The 18,615-nt window shown below is 40.8% G+C and overlaps 1 protein-coding gene across 1 annotated transcript in view; it reads right to left on the reverse strand.

Moving 5' to 3' along the window:
• The window catches only part of DNAH8 (dynein axonemal heavy chain 8), a 325,865-nt gene that overhangs the window by 44,860 nt on the left and 262,390 nt on the right, over positions 1-18,615 (reverse strand). Inside the window, exons 83-86 of the mRNA XM_019949887.3 lie at positions 15,411-15,484; positions 11,486-11,638; positions 10,963-11,118; positions 577-693 (exon numbers count right to left, since the gene is read on the reverse strand). Of these exons, the coding sequence (XP_019805446.1) occupies positions 577-693; positions 10,963-11,118; positions 11,486-11,638; positions 15,411-15,484 (500 nt within the window). The remainder of the gene's footprint in view (positions 1-576; positions 694-10,962; positions 11,119-11,485; positions 11,639-15,410; positions 15,485-18,615) is intronic.

Here is an 18,615-nt window from a genome sequence, read left to right on the forward strand (position 1 = left end):
CACATGCGAGCACTTTGAAAACTGTGAAGTGTTACACAAGGATCAGTGACCATTATTCAAATCATTGCTATTTATCTGCATAAGCTTAAGTGTCTGTTAAGATGTGACTTAAGGTACAAAAGAACTTTTACATGGGCTGGGAGATATTCTCATTTCTGAGGATTCTGAGGAAGCATGAGTGAGATAAAGGAAGAAAAGTCTGATTTAAGGTATATATTCTCTTGAAGTACACTGTGGCACTTGGATGTGACATGAAGAAGGCTGTGGTGTTTCTCAACACAATGAGTTCCTTTGTCAGGGCTCTGCCTCTGTTGTGCATGTCCTCAGGAAAGAGAGAGATTGGGTGGAGGGGGACACACGTGTGAGATGGAGAGTCCCAGTGCGCTCCTATGGGCAGTAGGGCTGTGAGTGGAAATGGCTGGACCAGTAAACAGGTGATTGGAATGATCGGTCCCCTTTGGGAGAGCTGGGGGGAACCTCAGCAGAGCCACTGCATATCCCAGACTGGGAATGTCTGTAGAACTTTGATTTAAGGATGGCAATGAAGACAGAAAAAAAAAAAACAATTTCACTCACTTTCTTAATATCGCATTCATCAAGGTGATTCTGAATAAACTGAACGCTGGCTGAAAAGTCAGCAGAATTGAATTCATAAGGAATATTCCATCCTAAGGGACCAAATTTGCGTCGCTCCTTAAAAACAACAGAGAAAAGTAATTGAGCAAGAGTTTTAAATTGTATTGCAGCTGATACCTGTTTTTATTATTAAAACATAAAGTACAGTAAAATTAAGGCATGATATTGAAATAAGTTGACATCATAAAAGAACAGTATATGATTTTGGATATAGTAACAAATAGAGATATTACTCCTTGGCTCTAGAAGGCTTTCAAGAGCAAATCTCCAAATATTTGCCAAATTGGAGTTCTTGGGTTTAAAAAGTGTAGGTCTCCATCGTCAACTCAAAAAGTGCAGTAGGTGCTCAATAAATATTTGTTGAATGAATTAATTTATTCTAAACTGGACTGTTGAAAGTTTCAAATGTTAAATGCAAGGGTTTGAATTTTAGTTTTTTAAGGTGAATGACTTAAGCACTCAACGGCATTTAGACTTCCTGCTAGTTTCACTTTGTAATCTTGCAGTTTCAGGTTTTGAAAACTAAACGTTTTCTATGGTAAAATATGACATCTCTCTCTTAAAACATTCATATTGCCTTCATTTGTCTCTCCTGTGAAACAGCGGCTGTTTCAAATCACCAAATTACTCACAAATAATCAAATGAGGCTCAGGCCAAATGACTCAATTGCTCTGATATTCTGGAGACCATTTTAAAGGTATGTGAGTGTTAGAACTGATATTTCCAGGCCGTCATCACCTAGTACACAACACGGATTAACTCAAACATTACCATACCATCAGCTGTCCCTGCCTCAGCACACAATCAGTCTCTCTAAGAAAGGTCCAATTATTTATTCAGGAATAAATAACTGGTGGAACTTCCTTCCACCAGGAAGTCCTCTTTTAAGATATTAAATAAAAACATCAAAAATAATTTGGGTCCAGATGTCCACCCTGGGAGGTCAGACTGAGGGCAAACAACCCTTAAAATTGTCAACTACTGGGCTTCCCTGGTGGCGCAGTGGTTGAGAGTCCGCCTGCCGATGCAGGGGACACGGGTTCGTGCCCTCGTCTGGGAAGATCCCACATGCCGCGGAGCAGCTGGGTCCGTGAGCCATGGCCGCTGAGCCTGCGCGGCCGGAGCCTGTGCTCCGCAACGGGAGAGGCCACAACAGTGAGAAGCCCGCGTACCGCAAAAAGACAAAAACAACAACAACAACAACAACAACAAGAAATGTCAACTACTAGCGTTATTTCTAGAGCTGTTCTTCTTTAGGTTAGGCTGTCAGGTGTTGGACATTTGCATGGCATGACTCCCCACTCCTTAGCTAATTAGACCAAAGGTGAACAACCAGCCTAAGAAGAGCCAGCAATATCCCTTCTCCCAGGCATTTGGACTTAGAGTTCAGAACAGGTATTCAGAGTTTGTCCTAGTCAGAAAAACTAGAGAGGTTTGTAAACTCAGGAGCTGTGAAGAACCGTCTTCCACCTTGAACACAGAGAAGATTAGGAGGAGCCACGGGGCTGGGAGGAGGCCCTGACAGGAGGAGACATATCTCCCGTTTTTGTCTCCCCTTTTGTACCTGTGCCTTGGGAGAAGGATCATGGTTGTCTAATAAACAAACATGTGAGTTGATTATTATCAGCATGAAAGGCACTCTCTCTCACTCTCTGGAGGGTCAATTAGGAAGCTGACATGTGGTTTTGAATTTCTTGCGTGGGTCCCAAGAAGCACTATGGTGAGCCTCCTCCAGGTTGCTCTAGGAGCAAGGGGGGCCTGGAGGGTCTATGGGGTACTAACACGAAAATGCGTTCAGCTAACACTTGAGGCTCTGGGGTTTCTTCCACCTTGAGGGCTTCAAAGAGAAGAATGCTAACCACTTACGAAGCAAACACAAATGTTTTCCCATTGTTTAAAAAAAGAGAATCAACTCTAAAACAGTTTTACCTCTTTTGACTTAGTTTTTAAAATTTACTGTTCAATTAGGTAGGAGACTGAATGAACAACAATTCTTTCTTTCCAATTACTGAAGCTGCTTAAATTGTCTCTGTGGAAACACTCCCGTTTACATGCACTGAGCAATTGCAATTCAGTTGCTCCTTAAAATGTGATCTTTGAAAATTGCCCTAATGCTGAGGTTTGCTTCATTTTATGTTACTTACTATCAATTTTTATTTAAAATGTTCAGTTTTTAGGTTGGTTCACTAAAGTCATAAACTGTTTAACTCCTTTTAGAAAACAAGACAAAATGTGGTGTCTTTTCTTTCACAAATGAGGTCATTTCACTTTCTTGCTATTGTTTTTTTTTTTAAGTCACTGACCCCTGTAAGTGACAATAAAGAAAAAAACAACCCCTAAGTATCATCTTGGAATAATATCAGGGTAGACTCAAACCACTGGGACCTAAGACCTCATTTGGAAGCTCAAAAACAGAGGACTTTGCTAGAATTTGGAATATTTGGCATATTGAATCTCTCCAATCCAATTAGTATTTTTGAAACTATAGGATGAGTCTTATGTTTAGAAAAATATTAGGATGAGTCCAATAATAGAAAAATATTAGAATCAGTGCATTTTCAAGAAGTTTTAATCTAGTTGAGAAAATAAGAGAAAACAGGAAAGGACAACAGGGTACTAAATATAATTAACTGTCAAAATTTCACAGGTGATAAGCTTGAAGAAGACATTCAATCAAGGGCTCCTGGGAAGAATGAAACTGAAGCTGGTCTTTGAAAAGAAGGGGGAAAAGAATCCCGGGCTTAGCAAAGGTCAGGAGCAAAGACAGGAATGCAAAGTTCACGATTCATCCAGAAGGAGGCTGCAGGACTGTGCCACTGCAGCAGAGGACAACCTCTGGTGAGTAGCTGGAACTACGTCCCCACGTGATGATTCAGGGATGAAACATAGACAGATTTGATGTTAGGAGAAAGAGCTAAAACCTGACTCAACAGAAGGGGGTTATCATCCATTATTAAGTTGGAGATGATGATTTTAGGAAGACTAGTCTACTCCCTGCTAGGCTGAACCAATAAGCTTCCTTCTTTTTATTCCAAAGAATATATAAAACACAACTACTAGTGAAATATGGAAAACTTGGAATACTCCTTAGAACACCGAAGAGAGGCTGTTCAATGGAGTCATCATTTTAATGATGTCAAAGCTATTTCCAGTTTTATGTTAGAATCTACCTCAGTCCAATGATCCCCCGCCTCCCACAGTCCAGCGCAGATTCACTTCAGTCCCATCTTTAAAACAAAGCTCTCTGTGGAGCATCACACCTATTTATTTAATAACTGGAGTTAGCATAAGATGAAAAATGCAATCTATACTAGACAATATAAGGGAAACTTGAATATGTAAAAATAATTAACAGAAATGGTCAGAACCACTGGGAAACACTACAGAGGTACGTGTAAAAGATCTTCTTAAAAATCTGTATCATGTTACTGTAATTATTTTGAAGAGATTTGCACTAAGAACTTTATAATCACACCTCCCCAAAGGGAGAACTGTTATAAACAGTATTAAATTTGAAGGGAGTGTTTGTCAAGGCTTAAACCTAAAAAATATGTCAGAGGGGCTTCCCTGGTGGCGCAGTGGTTGGGAGTCCGCCTGCCGATGCATGGGACACGGTTCGTGCCCCGGTCTGGGAAGATCCCACATGCCGTGGAGCGCATGGGCCCATGAGCCATGGCCGCTAAGCCTGTGCGTCCGGAGCCTGTGCTCCACAACAGGAGAAGCCACAGTGGTGAGAGGCCCACGTACCGCAAAAAAAAAAAAAAAAAAAAAAAAAAAAAATATATATATATATATATATATATATATATATATATATATGTCAAAGAAGTAAACACTTTTCTGAATGAGGAACTGTTAACAGTGGTACTCTCTGAGCCCCACATATATGGCCATTTTTATTAAATATTAAACAAATATTTTAAGAGCCATGGTAAAATTTCCGAGTTTGCAACTGCCATCGCAGGCCCTTAGAACTCCTAATCAAAGATTCTTGCAGTAAACCTCACAAAGCTGTGTATAAGCCGTAAGAAAAGTCCCGAATGTGGGCTTCAATGTGGGTGAGCCAAGGTGAGGGGGAGAAATATCCAAACCATGAAAAGGTCATAAAAATGACTAAAGACTCCTCCCTTAAGGGCAGTGGCTCTTTGGGAATTATTCTCCACTCTCACTGCATATTAGAATCACTTGGGAAGTTTTTAAAAGGTCTGAGCTCTTCACCCCGATGCCTCCTCCAGGGGATTCTGGGGCCCAGGCAATGGCTGAGGACCACTGCTTAAGATGCTCATGGGTCCAATGTGCTGCACTACAAGGGGCAGTATATTGACTATCAATAGGAACAAAACAGGAAACGTTATTGTGACCTGCAGGAGGTGTTGGGAGGAGACTACAAATGGAATTGTTGAAGAAGAATTGTTGAATTTCAGAAGACCAAGACTTTGAAGGAAGGTATATTTAAAATTAAAATCCTGAAGGGTGAGTGTGGGCTTGCTCTGAAGGCCAGAACAGTGCTACACTGGACTTTCTGGCAAAATGTAGAGAGAATATTGAGGCCAGAGGGAAGTTTCCCCCTAGAGTCATCTTCAAGAGGATGCGGGAGGACTTCTCTGGTGGTGCAGTGGTTGAGAATCCACCTGCCAATGCAGGGGACAGGGGTTCGAGCCCTGGTCTGGGAGGATCCCGCATGCCACAGAGCAACTGGGCCCATGAGCCACAATTACTGAGCCTGCGCTCTAGAGCCCGTGAGCCACAACTACTGAGCCCATGTGCCACAGCTGCTGAAACCCACGCGCCTAGAGCCCGTGCTCAGCAACAATAGAAGCTGCTGCAGTGAGAGGCCCGCACACTGCGGCGAAGAGTGGGCCCCACTTGCTGCAACTAGAGAGGGCCGCACGCAGCAGCGAAGACCCAACACAGCCATAAATAAATAAATAAATAAAAGAGGATGCGGGAAACGTTCTCAGGAAGTAGTGTCCTAATAAGCGGAGGCATGCCCCATGGTGCTGGGGATGAAAGGCTCCCACGGGGAGGGCAGGAGGGCTGGCTGGCCGAGGCAGAGACATCGGCCGACTGCAGCAAGAGCGGCCGCTGCTGCAGTAACCTCCTGGCCAACGTGGAGGTCAAGTTCCTGGAGGAGAGGGGAGGGAAGCCAGGGGGAGTAGGAAGCAAGCAGAGCTTAGTGCAGAAGTGGCTGGTGCAACTATGCAGGTTGCCATGGCAGTGCACCCCCTTCTACTGGGTAATCCTGCTCCCATCCCAAGACACCCTCCACCACTCTTCTGCCCAAGATTGTCCTTGACCAGCCAAATCTACTTCCCCTTCTTATAGGAGAGGAGGGATGCTCATTTTGTCCTCTGCAACAAGAGTAGGGTCCGCATAACACACGATGCTCTTGAGCTGGAGTGAGCTGATGGCATGATGCCAAACTTTGATTCAGTAAGAGAAACACATTGGAGGGCAGGCAGGGGTTGGCTATTTTACCACTCGCTCCTGCATTCTCATGTGTTATGGATTCCAGCACGAACCCCTTGTAACCGAGCAGGAACCCCTGAGGCCTTCCCAGGATAGAACCCCTCACCCATGTCCTCCGCCCGCCTATTGTCTGTAGAAAACCTTCAGTCAAAGAATAAATTTAATCAGAGAGGTGAGAAAATACAAAAAGAAAAGAAAAAACAAGACCAAATAATAATACTTTAGTCATTAAACAAAGTCAAGGACCTTTATTTCTTCTTCAAGGACTACAGATAATATTCTGAGCCATGTCCTTTGAGCTGTCTTATAGATACTGAAACCCCCACCAGGTGGAAGAAGTTAACTGTATGCTGCCCACAAGCACATAGACCCCAGACCAGCTGGAACCAAACAATTGACCATGCTGACTCCCAATTACCTACCTCACCACCAACCAATCAGAAGAATGTGCACGAGCTGACCATGCCCTGTTCCTTGAACACTATAAGACTCCTCACTACCCCCTCCAGGGTGGTACACACAGTTTTGAGGGCATTAGCCTGCTGTGGTCCCCTCTGCCTGACAAAGCAATAGAGCTATTCTTTTTTACTTCACCCAAAACTCTATCTCTGCATTTCTACTCAGCAAGGGTGAACAGGGGCCGAGTTTCGGCAACACTCTCCCCAGCCCAGAAGCTTCATATTATGTGACATAAACCAATTCCCTCTTCTTTTTTTCAGTCTCTGCATGGACAAAAGTATATACATCGTGTTTGTATAAAGCAAGGGATATCCAGGTAAATTTGGAGGAATCAATTCATCGATTAAAGAATCAGGAAAAGACTTGTATGCAGAAAACTATAAGACACTGATGAAAGAAATTAGATGATACAAACAGATGGAGAGATATACCATGTTCCTGGATTGGAAGAATCAACATTGTGAAAATGACTATACTACCCAAAGCAATCTACAGATTCAATGCAATCCCTATCAAACTACCAATGGCATTTTTCACAGAACTAAAACAAAGAATTTCACAATTTGAATGGAAACACAAAAGACCCCGAATAGCTAAAGCAATCTTGAGAAAGAAAAACAGAGCTGGAGGAATCAGGCTCCCTGACTTCAGACTATACTACAAAGCTACAGTAATCAAGACAGTATGGTACCGGCACAAAAATAGAAATATAGATCAATGGAACAGGATAAAAAACCCAGAGATAAACCCACCTTATCTTTGATAAATGAGGCAAGAATAAACAATGGAGAAAAGACAGCCTCTTCAATAAGTGGTGCTGGGAAAACTGGACAGCTACATGCAAAAGAATTAAATTAGAACATTTCCTAACACCATACACAAAAATAAACTCAAAATGGATTAAAGACCTAAATGTAAGGTCAGACACTATAAAACTCTTAGAGGAAAACATAGGCAGAACACTCTATGACATAAGTCACAGCAAGATCCTTTTTGACTCATCTCCTAGAAAAATGGAAATAAAAACAAAAATAAACAAATGGGACCTAATGAAACTTACAAGCTTTTGCACAGCAAAGGAAACCATAAACAAGAAGAAAACACAGCCCTCAGAATGGGAGAAAATATTTGCAAATGAAGCAACTGACAAAGGATTAATCTCTAAAATATAGAAGCAGCTCAGGCAGCTCAATATCAAAAAAACAAACAACCCAGTCCAGAAATGGGCAGAAGACCTAAACAGACATTTCTCCCAAGAAGATATACAGATTGCCAACAAACACATGAAAGGATGGTCAACATCACTAATCATTAGAGAAATGCAAATCAAAACTACAATGAGATATCACCTCACACCGGTCAGAATGGCCATCAACAAAAAATCTACAAACAATAAATGCTGGAGAGGGTGTGGAGAAAAGGGAACACTCTTGCACTGTTGGTGGGAATGTAAATTGATACAGCCACTATGGAGAACAGTATGGAGGTTCCTTAAAAAGCCTAAAAATAGAACTATCATACGACCCGGCAATCCCACTACTGGGCATATACCCTGAGAAAATCATAATTCAAAAACAGACATGTACCACAATGTTCATTGCAGCACTATTTACAATAGCCAGGACGTGGAAGCAACCTAAGTGTCCAACAACATATGACTGGATAAAGAAGAGGTGGCACATATATACAATGGAATATTTGTCAGCCATATAAAGAAACGAAATTGAGTTATTTACAGTGAGGTGGATGGACCTAGAGACTGTCATACAGAGTGAAGTAAGTCAGAAAGAGAAAAATAAATACTGTATGCTAACACATATATATGGACTCTAAAAAAAAAAAAAGGAAAGTTCTGAAGAGCCTATGGGCAGGACAGGAATAAAGACGCAGACATAGAGAATGGACTTGAGGACACTGGGAGGGGGAAGGGTAAGCTGGGACGAAGTGAGAGGGTGGTATGGACATATATACACTACCAAATGTAAAACAGATAGCTAGTGGGAAGCAGCTGCATAGCACAGGGAGATCAGCTCGGTGCTTTGTGTCCACCTAGAGGGGTGGGATAGGGAGGGTAGGAGGGAGATGCAAGAGGGAGGGGATATGGAGATATATGTATACGTATAGCTGATTCACTTTGTTATACAGCAGAAACTAACACACCATTGTAAAGCAATTATACTCCAATGAAGATGTTAAAAAAAGAAAATCTGGTACTTGACTATTATATCCAACACTAGAAAAATATAAGCCACAATCTGTCTATTCAGAACAGTCCTTCCTGTAACAGTTGTGTGTTAAACTCTAATGTGCACACGAATCACTTGGGCATCTTATTACAACGCAGAATCTGATTCAGTGGGTCTGGGTGGGGCCTGAAATTCAACTCTTACAAGTCCCCAGGTGATGCAGATGGTGCTGACCCAGGACCACAAGCTCCTAAAGAATTCCAGATTTTTCTGTCAAGCTGGCTTTATCCTAACCAAGAAAAGAATATGTTTAGGCAATATCACAGTAAACATTTCTGAAATTGATAAAACTAGAACCGAGGGAAAAATGCTTGAATTATCTGCACTCCTTGTATAGTCATAGAACTGGACAACAGAATGTTCGAAATGGGAAAAATCTTGAAAGATCACCTCCTTCTGCCTCTAAACACACAGATGGGGAAACAGAAGCCTTGACAGGGACATAAGTTGACCAACCTTACGTAGCTAATTGATGTCACAACAGATCTAAAATCCAGGCTTCCTGACTCTCCGTGAAGTGCTCTTTCTAACACTCTATGATTGGATTTTAAGAGATCTTCGCAACCTTTTTTTTCATAGACATGCCACTGTTAGCTTCACGGCCTTAGCAGTGGAGATTTTTTTCTGTTTTAACCCAGATACAAGCCACTTTAAGTGCAAGCACACTTCGGCCCCATGACTGGCCCATGGTCCTGTTCTTCTTTTTAACCCTTGGATAATGGCCACTAAAAACACAGGTTGCCATGTTGACCATATGGAAAATACCCCTCAGTCATCTCTCTGTGATAAGCACAGTGGAAGAGTTGAATCATCACTACTAGGAAAAGAATCATAAAATTTATTATTTGTGAATTGGGCTTTAAATAACAGAGTTTAAAGCAATATTTGTATTAGAGTGTGATAAGGCCTAGCAAACCCAACAATTCCCAGATAAGAATATATGAAATCAGCTTCAGTGACTTGAAAGCTGTACTTTACAATCAATCCAAAGGCCACAATGGAACTTAGCAAGAATAACGACCCGCTAAGCGTTTAACCTGATTTTAAGTCTCTCAGAGTTGGGGGACAGATAAACACCAGCTGTCCCCTCTAAACAGCCCTCTCTGTTGGGCAGCATGAAACCTGGTAAAGTGGTGGGGTCAAGGAACCTACGGGTAAACACGCCCGGTATTTTCTGGGGTGGGCACCAAATTCCCCTCCACCTTTGGGCAGGGTGGGTAGAGATGAGGCCAAGCTCTGCCGGCTGCTGTGCACAGCTGAACCATGACTCCTGGTTTAAACCAGTTGATTCATTTTGTCCTCACTCCAGCCTCAGGGAAAGAAGAAATGTAGGAAAGAGTTAAAGGAGTCCCTTTATCTCTCTGTGAAATCAAGGAGTGAATCAAGTACATTAAAATTATACAGCTTTCAAATACAGAACAAAATACAAAATCCAAATATAGAACAAAGCAATAACAAAACGAAAATAATCCCATAGAGATGTTGCTGGGCAGCCATAAAATTATTAAATGACTATATAAGTACACAGTAAAAGCAAAGAGCAAACAACGTGAAGAAGACAGGTGACCCTTGTGACTCCTCTTCCCAACACCACCACTTCTGTCACCGGTGGGAGGAGGGTTGAAACATACTTGTATCCAGGGCAGACAGCGTGGGGCTTGACTCCTAGATCTACTGTTTAGAAAGGAACTTAACCTCTCTGAGTCTCAATTTCCTCACTTGTAAGATGGTGATAAATCCTACCTTGAAAGGTGGCTGTTAGTATTACATGAGATGGTGTATATAACATTCCTGGCCAGCACAGGCACTTTCAAGACCAAGCTCCTATCACAGTAATCCGTTTGTTCATCCCACAAATATTTATTGAGCTCTGGCAATGCCCCAGCTGCTGCTGTCACAGGGGGAGACCCAGCAGTTACAAAAGAACAAAGTCATTGCCCTGGAGAATCTTATACTCTAGGGGCCCAAAGTGGGGGTGTGGGGGCAGGAGGACACATAAATACATAAACAAATATGCATGTCCTGTGCCAGGTGGGGAAAAGTGCCATGAAGGAAAAAGAAAGCAAGGTGAGGAGAGCAGACAGTGCAGCAGAGAGGCAAACATAACATCATTAGCATCCTCTAAATGTGTAAACTGCTCTCAGAAGTTACCTGCACCGTGGAGTGTAAAAATGCTACAGTGTAAAGCATTGGCTTCCACATGGGTAAATTACTGATATCCAGAAGGTCTTGATTAATTCCAGCAAATGTTCTTTTCAAACCTGCGCGAACGCCTTGGGGTGGCTCATTAGTGAATTTGAGAGAAGTCTGTCATAAAAAGCAAATAGTAGTTTTGTTTCTATAAATTACTGTGAAGAATAAAATAGAAATTACAACACATCAGCCAACAATATGCTTATGGTACATAAATGGGCACCGTGTAAGCTACTTGCATTGATCAGAGCTAAAACCCAATAAATTAATACTGAGTCTTATAACTCTTCTGTGGGAATCTTTACCATATAATCTTGATAATTATAGTCAAGATTTTGACGATAATGGCATAAGATTTTGCAACGCAGCCTCTACTGGACCAGAAAGCCCTGTTATGTTTGCCATCTTTCCATAATCATATTTGTGCCATCTTTATTTGTATAACTCTCAAGGAAAGGATACTTATCTCACAGTAACAAACCTGAAGCAATGTAATGGGAAACCGATCGTGGGGCTCGGTAGTTAGCCACACTCGGAAAGTATCATTGCTGGCATCAGTGGTAGTTAATGTCTCTAGCAATTCTTCCATGAATTCTAGGCCAAGGTGACAATTCTGCAGTAATACCCAGCCACCCTGTATTCAAAAATGATTTCATATTAATTCCTTATAACTTTTTTTTGCTACGACTTTAATAAAACAAAACATACAAACAAATTTTTTGAAACTTTTACTCAGGGCATAAGAATACTCTGTTTTGAGCACATATATTTTAATGAAATTGTTATATGTCAATACAATCTTCTTTTTTCTGTTAGTTGTAAAGCTGGTTACTTGGAATCAAGTGGGTTCAAAATGATTGTATCCTGCCACCCCTGGTTTAGAAGGGAACAAAAGTTAAAATTTGAAGTCAGACTTGTTTAAGTACAGTGTGTGCACCATCTAATGGTGGGAATGGGTATTTTGGAATTTGTAACTTAAATTGTCCTGCCTAGGGTAAATCAGAAGGGACTCACCCCGAAACCAAGTTGTCCACTGTCACAAAGAGAGATACACATTACCTCATGAAAGTTGGAGGTGTCGACGAAAATTCATTAACAATCAAGTTAGGAAGAAAAGAGAGAATTTTATTTGAGCCAAACTGAGGATTATAGCCTGGGAGACAGAAGCTCTGAGACCTGTCTTGCCTGTTACAAGTCAAAGGCAGAGTCATATACATTTTCGAGACAGAGGATCATACATCAAAATGACATGCTGACATTTCACATGAGGTTCACCAAAGATACACAGTCCAGGTACACATACAAAGCCAGCAACAAGTCACCATGGCTCCCTGCAGAGTTGGAAAAGCATGCTAATCTTTTAAGAAGTTACCTGGCTAGCGTCAGAAAAAAGGGGAAAAAAATTGATCTTTGCATTCGAGCAGGCATTCCCACCTTTGAGGAGGTCTGGTTAATGCGTTACGCAGGTGCACATTGTACACTAAAAGGGGAGGGAGGAGGCCCAAATGAGCAGAGAGAGAGAATTTTATGCTTAAGTTTTCTTCTCCTGACTTAAAATACCAATTTTATTTCACCAGAGGCAATAAAATACATTTGGTGACATTTGCTACCATAATATTAAACCTTATTCTTTGCCATCACTCCTCCCAGATATTCCTGAAACCACAAAACTTTCTAAGCACTATCTAAATACTTGATAAAACCTTCTTTAACAATGTAATTCACATGACCGTCACAGTTCTATAAGAACACAGTTTATTAGCCAGACAATATCTTGATATACTTATATAATGAGATCAGATAAATACAGCTACAAATCATTGAGCTTAGTGTATATATGGTAAGGCCTGTATATACACCTTCTACTGCAAGAGAAAACAGAACTCAGACTGGCTTAAGCAGCAAAGGGGACTTGTTGGTCTAGACAACTGGGATGTCTAGACCAAGATGGACTTCATGGTTGGTTTGTGTCATCGTGGATCCAGTTACTCTCTGATTCCCTGCTCTGCATTCCACCGTGTCAGCTTTATCCTAAATCTTTCAAGTGGCAGTGTGGCTGTACCTATTCATGGGTTATTGTTATTGTTTGTTTGTTTGTTTGATAATGCCATTATTATCAATATTTATCCTACCTTGAGACACAGAACATGGAAGTTATAAAAGCTAAGATTCCAAAGAAGGTTAATGTGAATGCTGTACCAAATTTAGAAGTTTCTCACTCGTGGAAACTGAAGAACTTATTTAAGACCCAAAGTCAAACTGTCAAATCACTCAATAGAGTGAATTATTTGATCTGAGTAAAAATAATTATATATAATTTCTTCAATATATATAAATTAAATACAATATATTATTGAATTTAATTAAGTGGTAAAGATTAAGGCTTGGCGCACTTGAGAATTAATGACTAGCCTGAAACTTTGATGAACCAAGCAGAGTTTTAGCCCATTAACCCTCTCCAGTCATTAATTCCCAGGGAAAAGCTGCACCACAGTTGCTACAGACGTTATGAGATCAAAAGCTTAAAAATAAACCAAGATCTTATTTTATTTTTATCAATGGCGCAATTTCTTATTGCTGCTGAGATTGCTATCTACCAACCATTTCTAGAAAATTAATGACCTATGTATTTATTAGGTGTGATGAAAAATAGTTCTCAACATTCCATCCAGCTTGCAATTTTCAATAAAAACCATTATCAATATTTAAACATAACACCCTCAAATATTTCTTAGTTGCCTGAAACTACCCATTAATGAAAAATGAAAGTCTCACTTTAACTGAAAATTGAAATTTGACTGTCTCAATCTGTCACTTCTTAAGCACTATCTATTAATATTGAACATGACATTTTCCAAGACTGCTAGAGCTGCATCCTTTAGGAACCAGAAAGTGTGGCTGCCAAATTATCAAAAAATATTTAGTGAAAATACCCACCTCCTAGAGTAATGGAAATAAAAACAAAAATAAACAAATGGGACCTAATGAAACTTCAAAGCTTTTGCACAGCAAAGGAAACCATAAACAAGACCAAAAGACAACCCTCAGAATGGGAGAAAATATTTGCAAATGAAGCAACCGACAAAGGATTAATCTCCAAAATTTACAAGCAGCTCATGCAGCTCAATATCAAAAAAACAAACAACCCAATCCAAAAATGGGCAGAAGACCTAAATAGACATTTCTCCAAAGAAGATATACAGACTGCCAACAAACACATGAAAGAATGCTCAACATCATTAATCATTAGAGAAATGCAAATCAAAACTACAATGAGATATCATCTCACACCAGTCAGAATGGCCATCATCAAAAAATCTAGAAACAATAAATGCTGGAGAGGGTGTGGAGAAAAGGGAACACTCTTGCACTGCTGGTGGGAATGTGAATTGGTTCAGCCACTATGGAGAACAGTATGGAGGTTCCTTAAAAAACTACAAATAGAACTACCATATGACCCAGCAATCCCACTACTGGGCATATACCCTGAGAAAACCAAAATTCAAAAAGAGTCATGTACCAAAATGTTCATTGCAGCTCTATTTACAATAGCCCGGAGATGGAAACAACCTAAGTGCCCGTCATCGGATGAATGGATAAAGAAGATGTGGCACATATATACAATGGAATATTACTCAGCCATAAAAAGAAACGAAATTGAGCTATTTGTAATGAGGTGGATAGACCTAGAGTCTGTCATACAGAGTGAAGTAAGTCAGAAAGAAAAAGACAAATACCGTATGCTAACACATATATATGGAATTTAAGAAAAAAATGTCATGAAGAACCTAGGGGTAAAGCAGGAATAAAGACGCAGACCTCTTAGAGAACGGACTTGAGGTTATGGGGAGGGGGAAGGGTGAGCTGTGACAGGGCGAGAGAGAGTCATGGGCATATACATAGTAACAAACGCAGTAAGGTAGATAGCTAGTGGGAAGCAGCCGCATGGCACAGGGATATTGGCTCGGTGCTTTGTGACAGCCTGGAGGGGTGGGATGGGGAGGGTGGGAGGGAGGGAGACGCAACAGGGAAGACATATGGGAACATATGTTTATGTATGACTGATTCACTTTGTTATAAAGCAGAAACTAACACACCATTGTAAAGCAATTATACCCCAATAAAGATGTTAAAAAAAAAATATTTAGTGAAAATAAAATGGAGCATATGCTATAGAAAATGGAACAAGTATTTTGTGGGGATGTCAGGAGCAAACTAGCTGGAGGTTTAAAATTTGTAGGAAATCAAAGGTTGACTCTATATACATAAATAAAAATGAAAAATAATGATTGAACATCACAGGTAGAATGCTTTGCCCATCACTGTGTTGGTCCTAAGTAGACCAGATGGCCAGAGGAATAATATCAAGAATGTTGCATGAAGAGTAGTTGTCCATTGCTACATACCTGCTGCATTGACATCTGAATCAGCTTTCGAGCATGTACTTCTTGTCCTTGCCCCATTGAGATAGTTCTGCATTCTGCAACACAGAAGAATCACTATGATAAAACATAAATTTTATAACAGGATTGGGACAAGAAATTTATTTCTCTATGGTCACAGCCTCCCTCCTCCGTGGCTTCTAAGAAGATTTTGTTATTCAAACAAGTCTGGCTTTCAGTTGTGTTGATGAGAGAAATGAGTGGAGCAGAAACTGGAACGGGAAGGACAAGGAAAGAGAGACAAAAGGCACAAGGCAGGTCTTTTAGAGAGTTCTGGGGTCTTTGGAGATAACGAGGAGATAGATTGATGAGGGAGAGGCAGCTATAATGCTATCATAGGCATTAAGTGGGAAAGAGGATTTTTGAGTTTTGCTAAATTTTTAAATTAAATTATATTGGAGTATAGTTGCTTTACAATGTTGTGTTTGTTTCTGCTGTACAGCAAAGTGAATCAGTTATACATATACATATACCCACTCTTTTTTAGATTTCCTTCCCATTTAGGTCACCACAGAGCACTGAGTAGAGTTCCCTGTTCTGTGTTTTGACTAGAATATTTTTTTGGTATTTTATCAGATGCTTCAGTAAAGATTTAGTTGGCTTTTTATTCTTTTACAATGTCAAGTTTGCAGTGTTTTGTCTGTCTGTCTGTTTGGGTTTTGTTTGCATATTTGTCCATTTTCCAAGATGGAACTTGTGGCAGCTCAGACCCATGAGGGCTACATTCAGGGATAACTGCTCCTCAGGATTAAATCACCATCTTGTAACTGAGCATGAAGAAAAAGTGGAGGCCACTCCAAGATTAGAGGTGTGATTATAATTCAGCAGAATATACACTATATAGGCTTATTAGTGAATTTGATGTTCCAGGCAGAGAACCACACTTGTGCCTGTCACATGAATTCACTAAATTGCAGAAGTCTCTAAATCATGTTTGTGAAACTGGAATTGGAAATTAACTTTTAAGCAAGTCTTCGTTGGACCCAGGTCTTCTTGAATTTTAGAGGCATGATCTCTAGATTTCTAGAGGCACAGGGAAAGGAGGTCAATGGAGACATTGTGAAGCAGTGTATGCTTTTGCCCTACTCTACTGGAGGCGCCTGAATCCTCAGAAAAAAGGGCTGCTGTAGCTGGGCAAACAATGAGGCTGATTTGGAAACTTTAGAAGTTACAGAGGATGAGAGAAATTCACGGGGTGGAGTTAGAAGTATGTCAGGAACCAGAGAAGAAGTTGCCAGGGCACACCATTTAAAATATAGCACCATGGGGTTAATGGCCAGAGATTCTGTGAGGGTTCGCAGGGTGCAGCATTAGGATTTTTTGTGGACTCAGGGTCACAGGGTGAAACTCTGCAGTGGGTGCCTGAGAGAGGATGGCAGAGCACTGCTTGAAAAACTGGGAACTGCAATTGTCCAAAGGTCACTGAACAAAGCTGGATTTTCCCACCAAAGCCCTCATGAATGTCTCCTGCTCAAGGGGAACCAGGCACTGCTCCCAGGGCATCTGAGAAGAATCCACACACCCTATAATAGGAGAAGGAAGGAGAGGTGGAACTTGAAAGGGAGGAGCCTCCAAACTGTACAAAGAGATAGAGCCCCTCTTGTTTCAGAAGAACCCACAAATGTTAGGTAGGTCAATGGAGGAAAGTTTGATAGGGACAAAAATTATTAACATGTGAGCATGAGCCACAATCTATCTCCCCTGTCCTTCCAACTCTTCTGAAATACACCTTTTAAAAGGAAGAACTGGTTTTTGTTCAGGTGGCCTGAGTTTCTTATCTTGACCTGGGTCAAGAGGAGACTTAGAGGCATTCCTTCAAAACAAACCCAGAATCTGACCACTTCTGGACATCTACACTTTTAGTCCCCGGTCCATCACCTCTTGCCTGTATTCTTGCAGTAGCCTACTAACTGGTTACCTCTCCCACTCCTTTTCTCTACTAGTTATTCTTCCCACGGCAGACAGAGGAATTCTGTCGAGTCCTAAATCAGATTACGTCCATCCTCTGCTCAGAAACATCCAATGGCTTCCCATTTCATTCCGCACAAAATCCAGAATCCAATTCAAATTCTTACCTCTAAGACCCTACACAATTGGCTCCCACTGCTACCGCACTCTACACACACACACACACACACACACACACACACACACACACTTTTTAGGATCTCACCACCATTCATTCACTCTTCTCCAGCCACACTGGCCTCCTCCCTCCTCCCCAGGCACACTCCAGCCTCACCTCTGTTCTCTCTGTCTGAAATGTGTCTCCTCGAACACTCCACTGACTTAATTCCTTACATCTCAGGTCTTCCTCACCTTCTCAACAAGGCCTTCCCTGACCATCTGATCTAGTACAGCATACCTATCCCCGTCACTCTGCCCCTTACCCTACTTTTTCTTAGCATATTATATACTTTTTAGCATATTATATACTCACTTGTTAATTAATTACTGTCTGTTTTCCCCTGACACTAGAACATCAGCTCCACAAGGGACTTATATCACTGTGGCTTATCCAGCACCTAGACAGTGCGTAGCACTCAGTAGATACTCAATAAATATTTTCTCAAACTTTAAAAACAGATATAATTCACATATCATAAAACTTACCCCTTTAAAGTCTACAATTCAATGTTTTTTTAGTATATTCATAGAGTTGTGGAACCATTACTACTGTCCAATTTCAGATCATTTTCACCAGTCCAAAAAGAAACTCCACATCCATTAGCAGTCCCCATCACCCTCTCCCACTCTAGCAACCACTAATCTACTTTCTATCTCTATTCTAGACATTTCATATAAATGGAATTATACGTGACCTTTTGTGTCTGTCTTCTTTTACTTAGCATAATATTTTCAAGGTTCATCCATATTGTAGCATGCATCACAACTTCATTCCTTTTTATGGCTGAGTAGTAGTCCCTTACACAGATGTACTATATTTTGTTTATCCATTCATCAGCTGATGGACATTTGGGTTGTTTCCACTTTTTGGCGAGTATGAATAATGCTGCTATGAACATTCATGTATAAGCCTTTGTGTGGACATGTTGTCAATTCTCTTAGATATAGACTTAGGAGTAGAATTGTTGGGTCTTACTGCAATTCTATGCTTAACTTTTTGAGGGACTGTCAGGCTGTTTTCCAAAGCAGCTACACCACTTTA

The sequence above is a fragment of the Tursiops truncatus genome, chromosome 10 (assembly GCF_011762595.2).
Source record: "Tursiops truncatus isolate mTurTru1 chromosome 10, mTurTru1.mat.Y, whole genome shotgun sequence".
In the NCBI taxonomy this organism is placed as follows: domain Eukaryota; kingdom Metazoa; phylum Chordata; class Mammalia; order Artiodactyla; family Delphinidae; genus Tursiops; species Tursiops truncatus.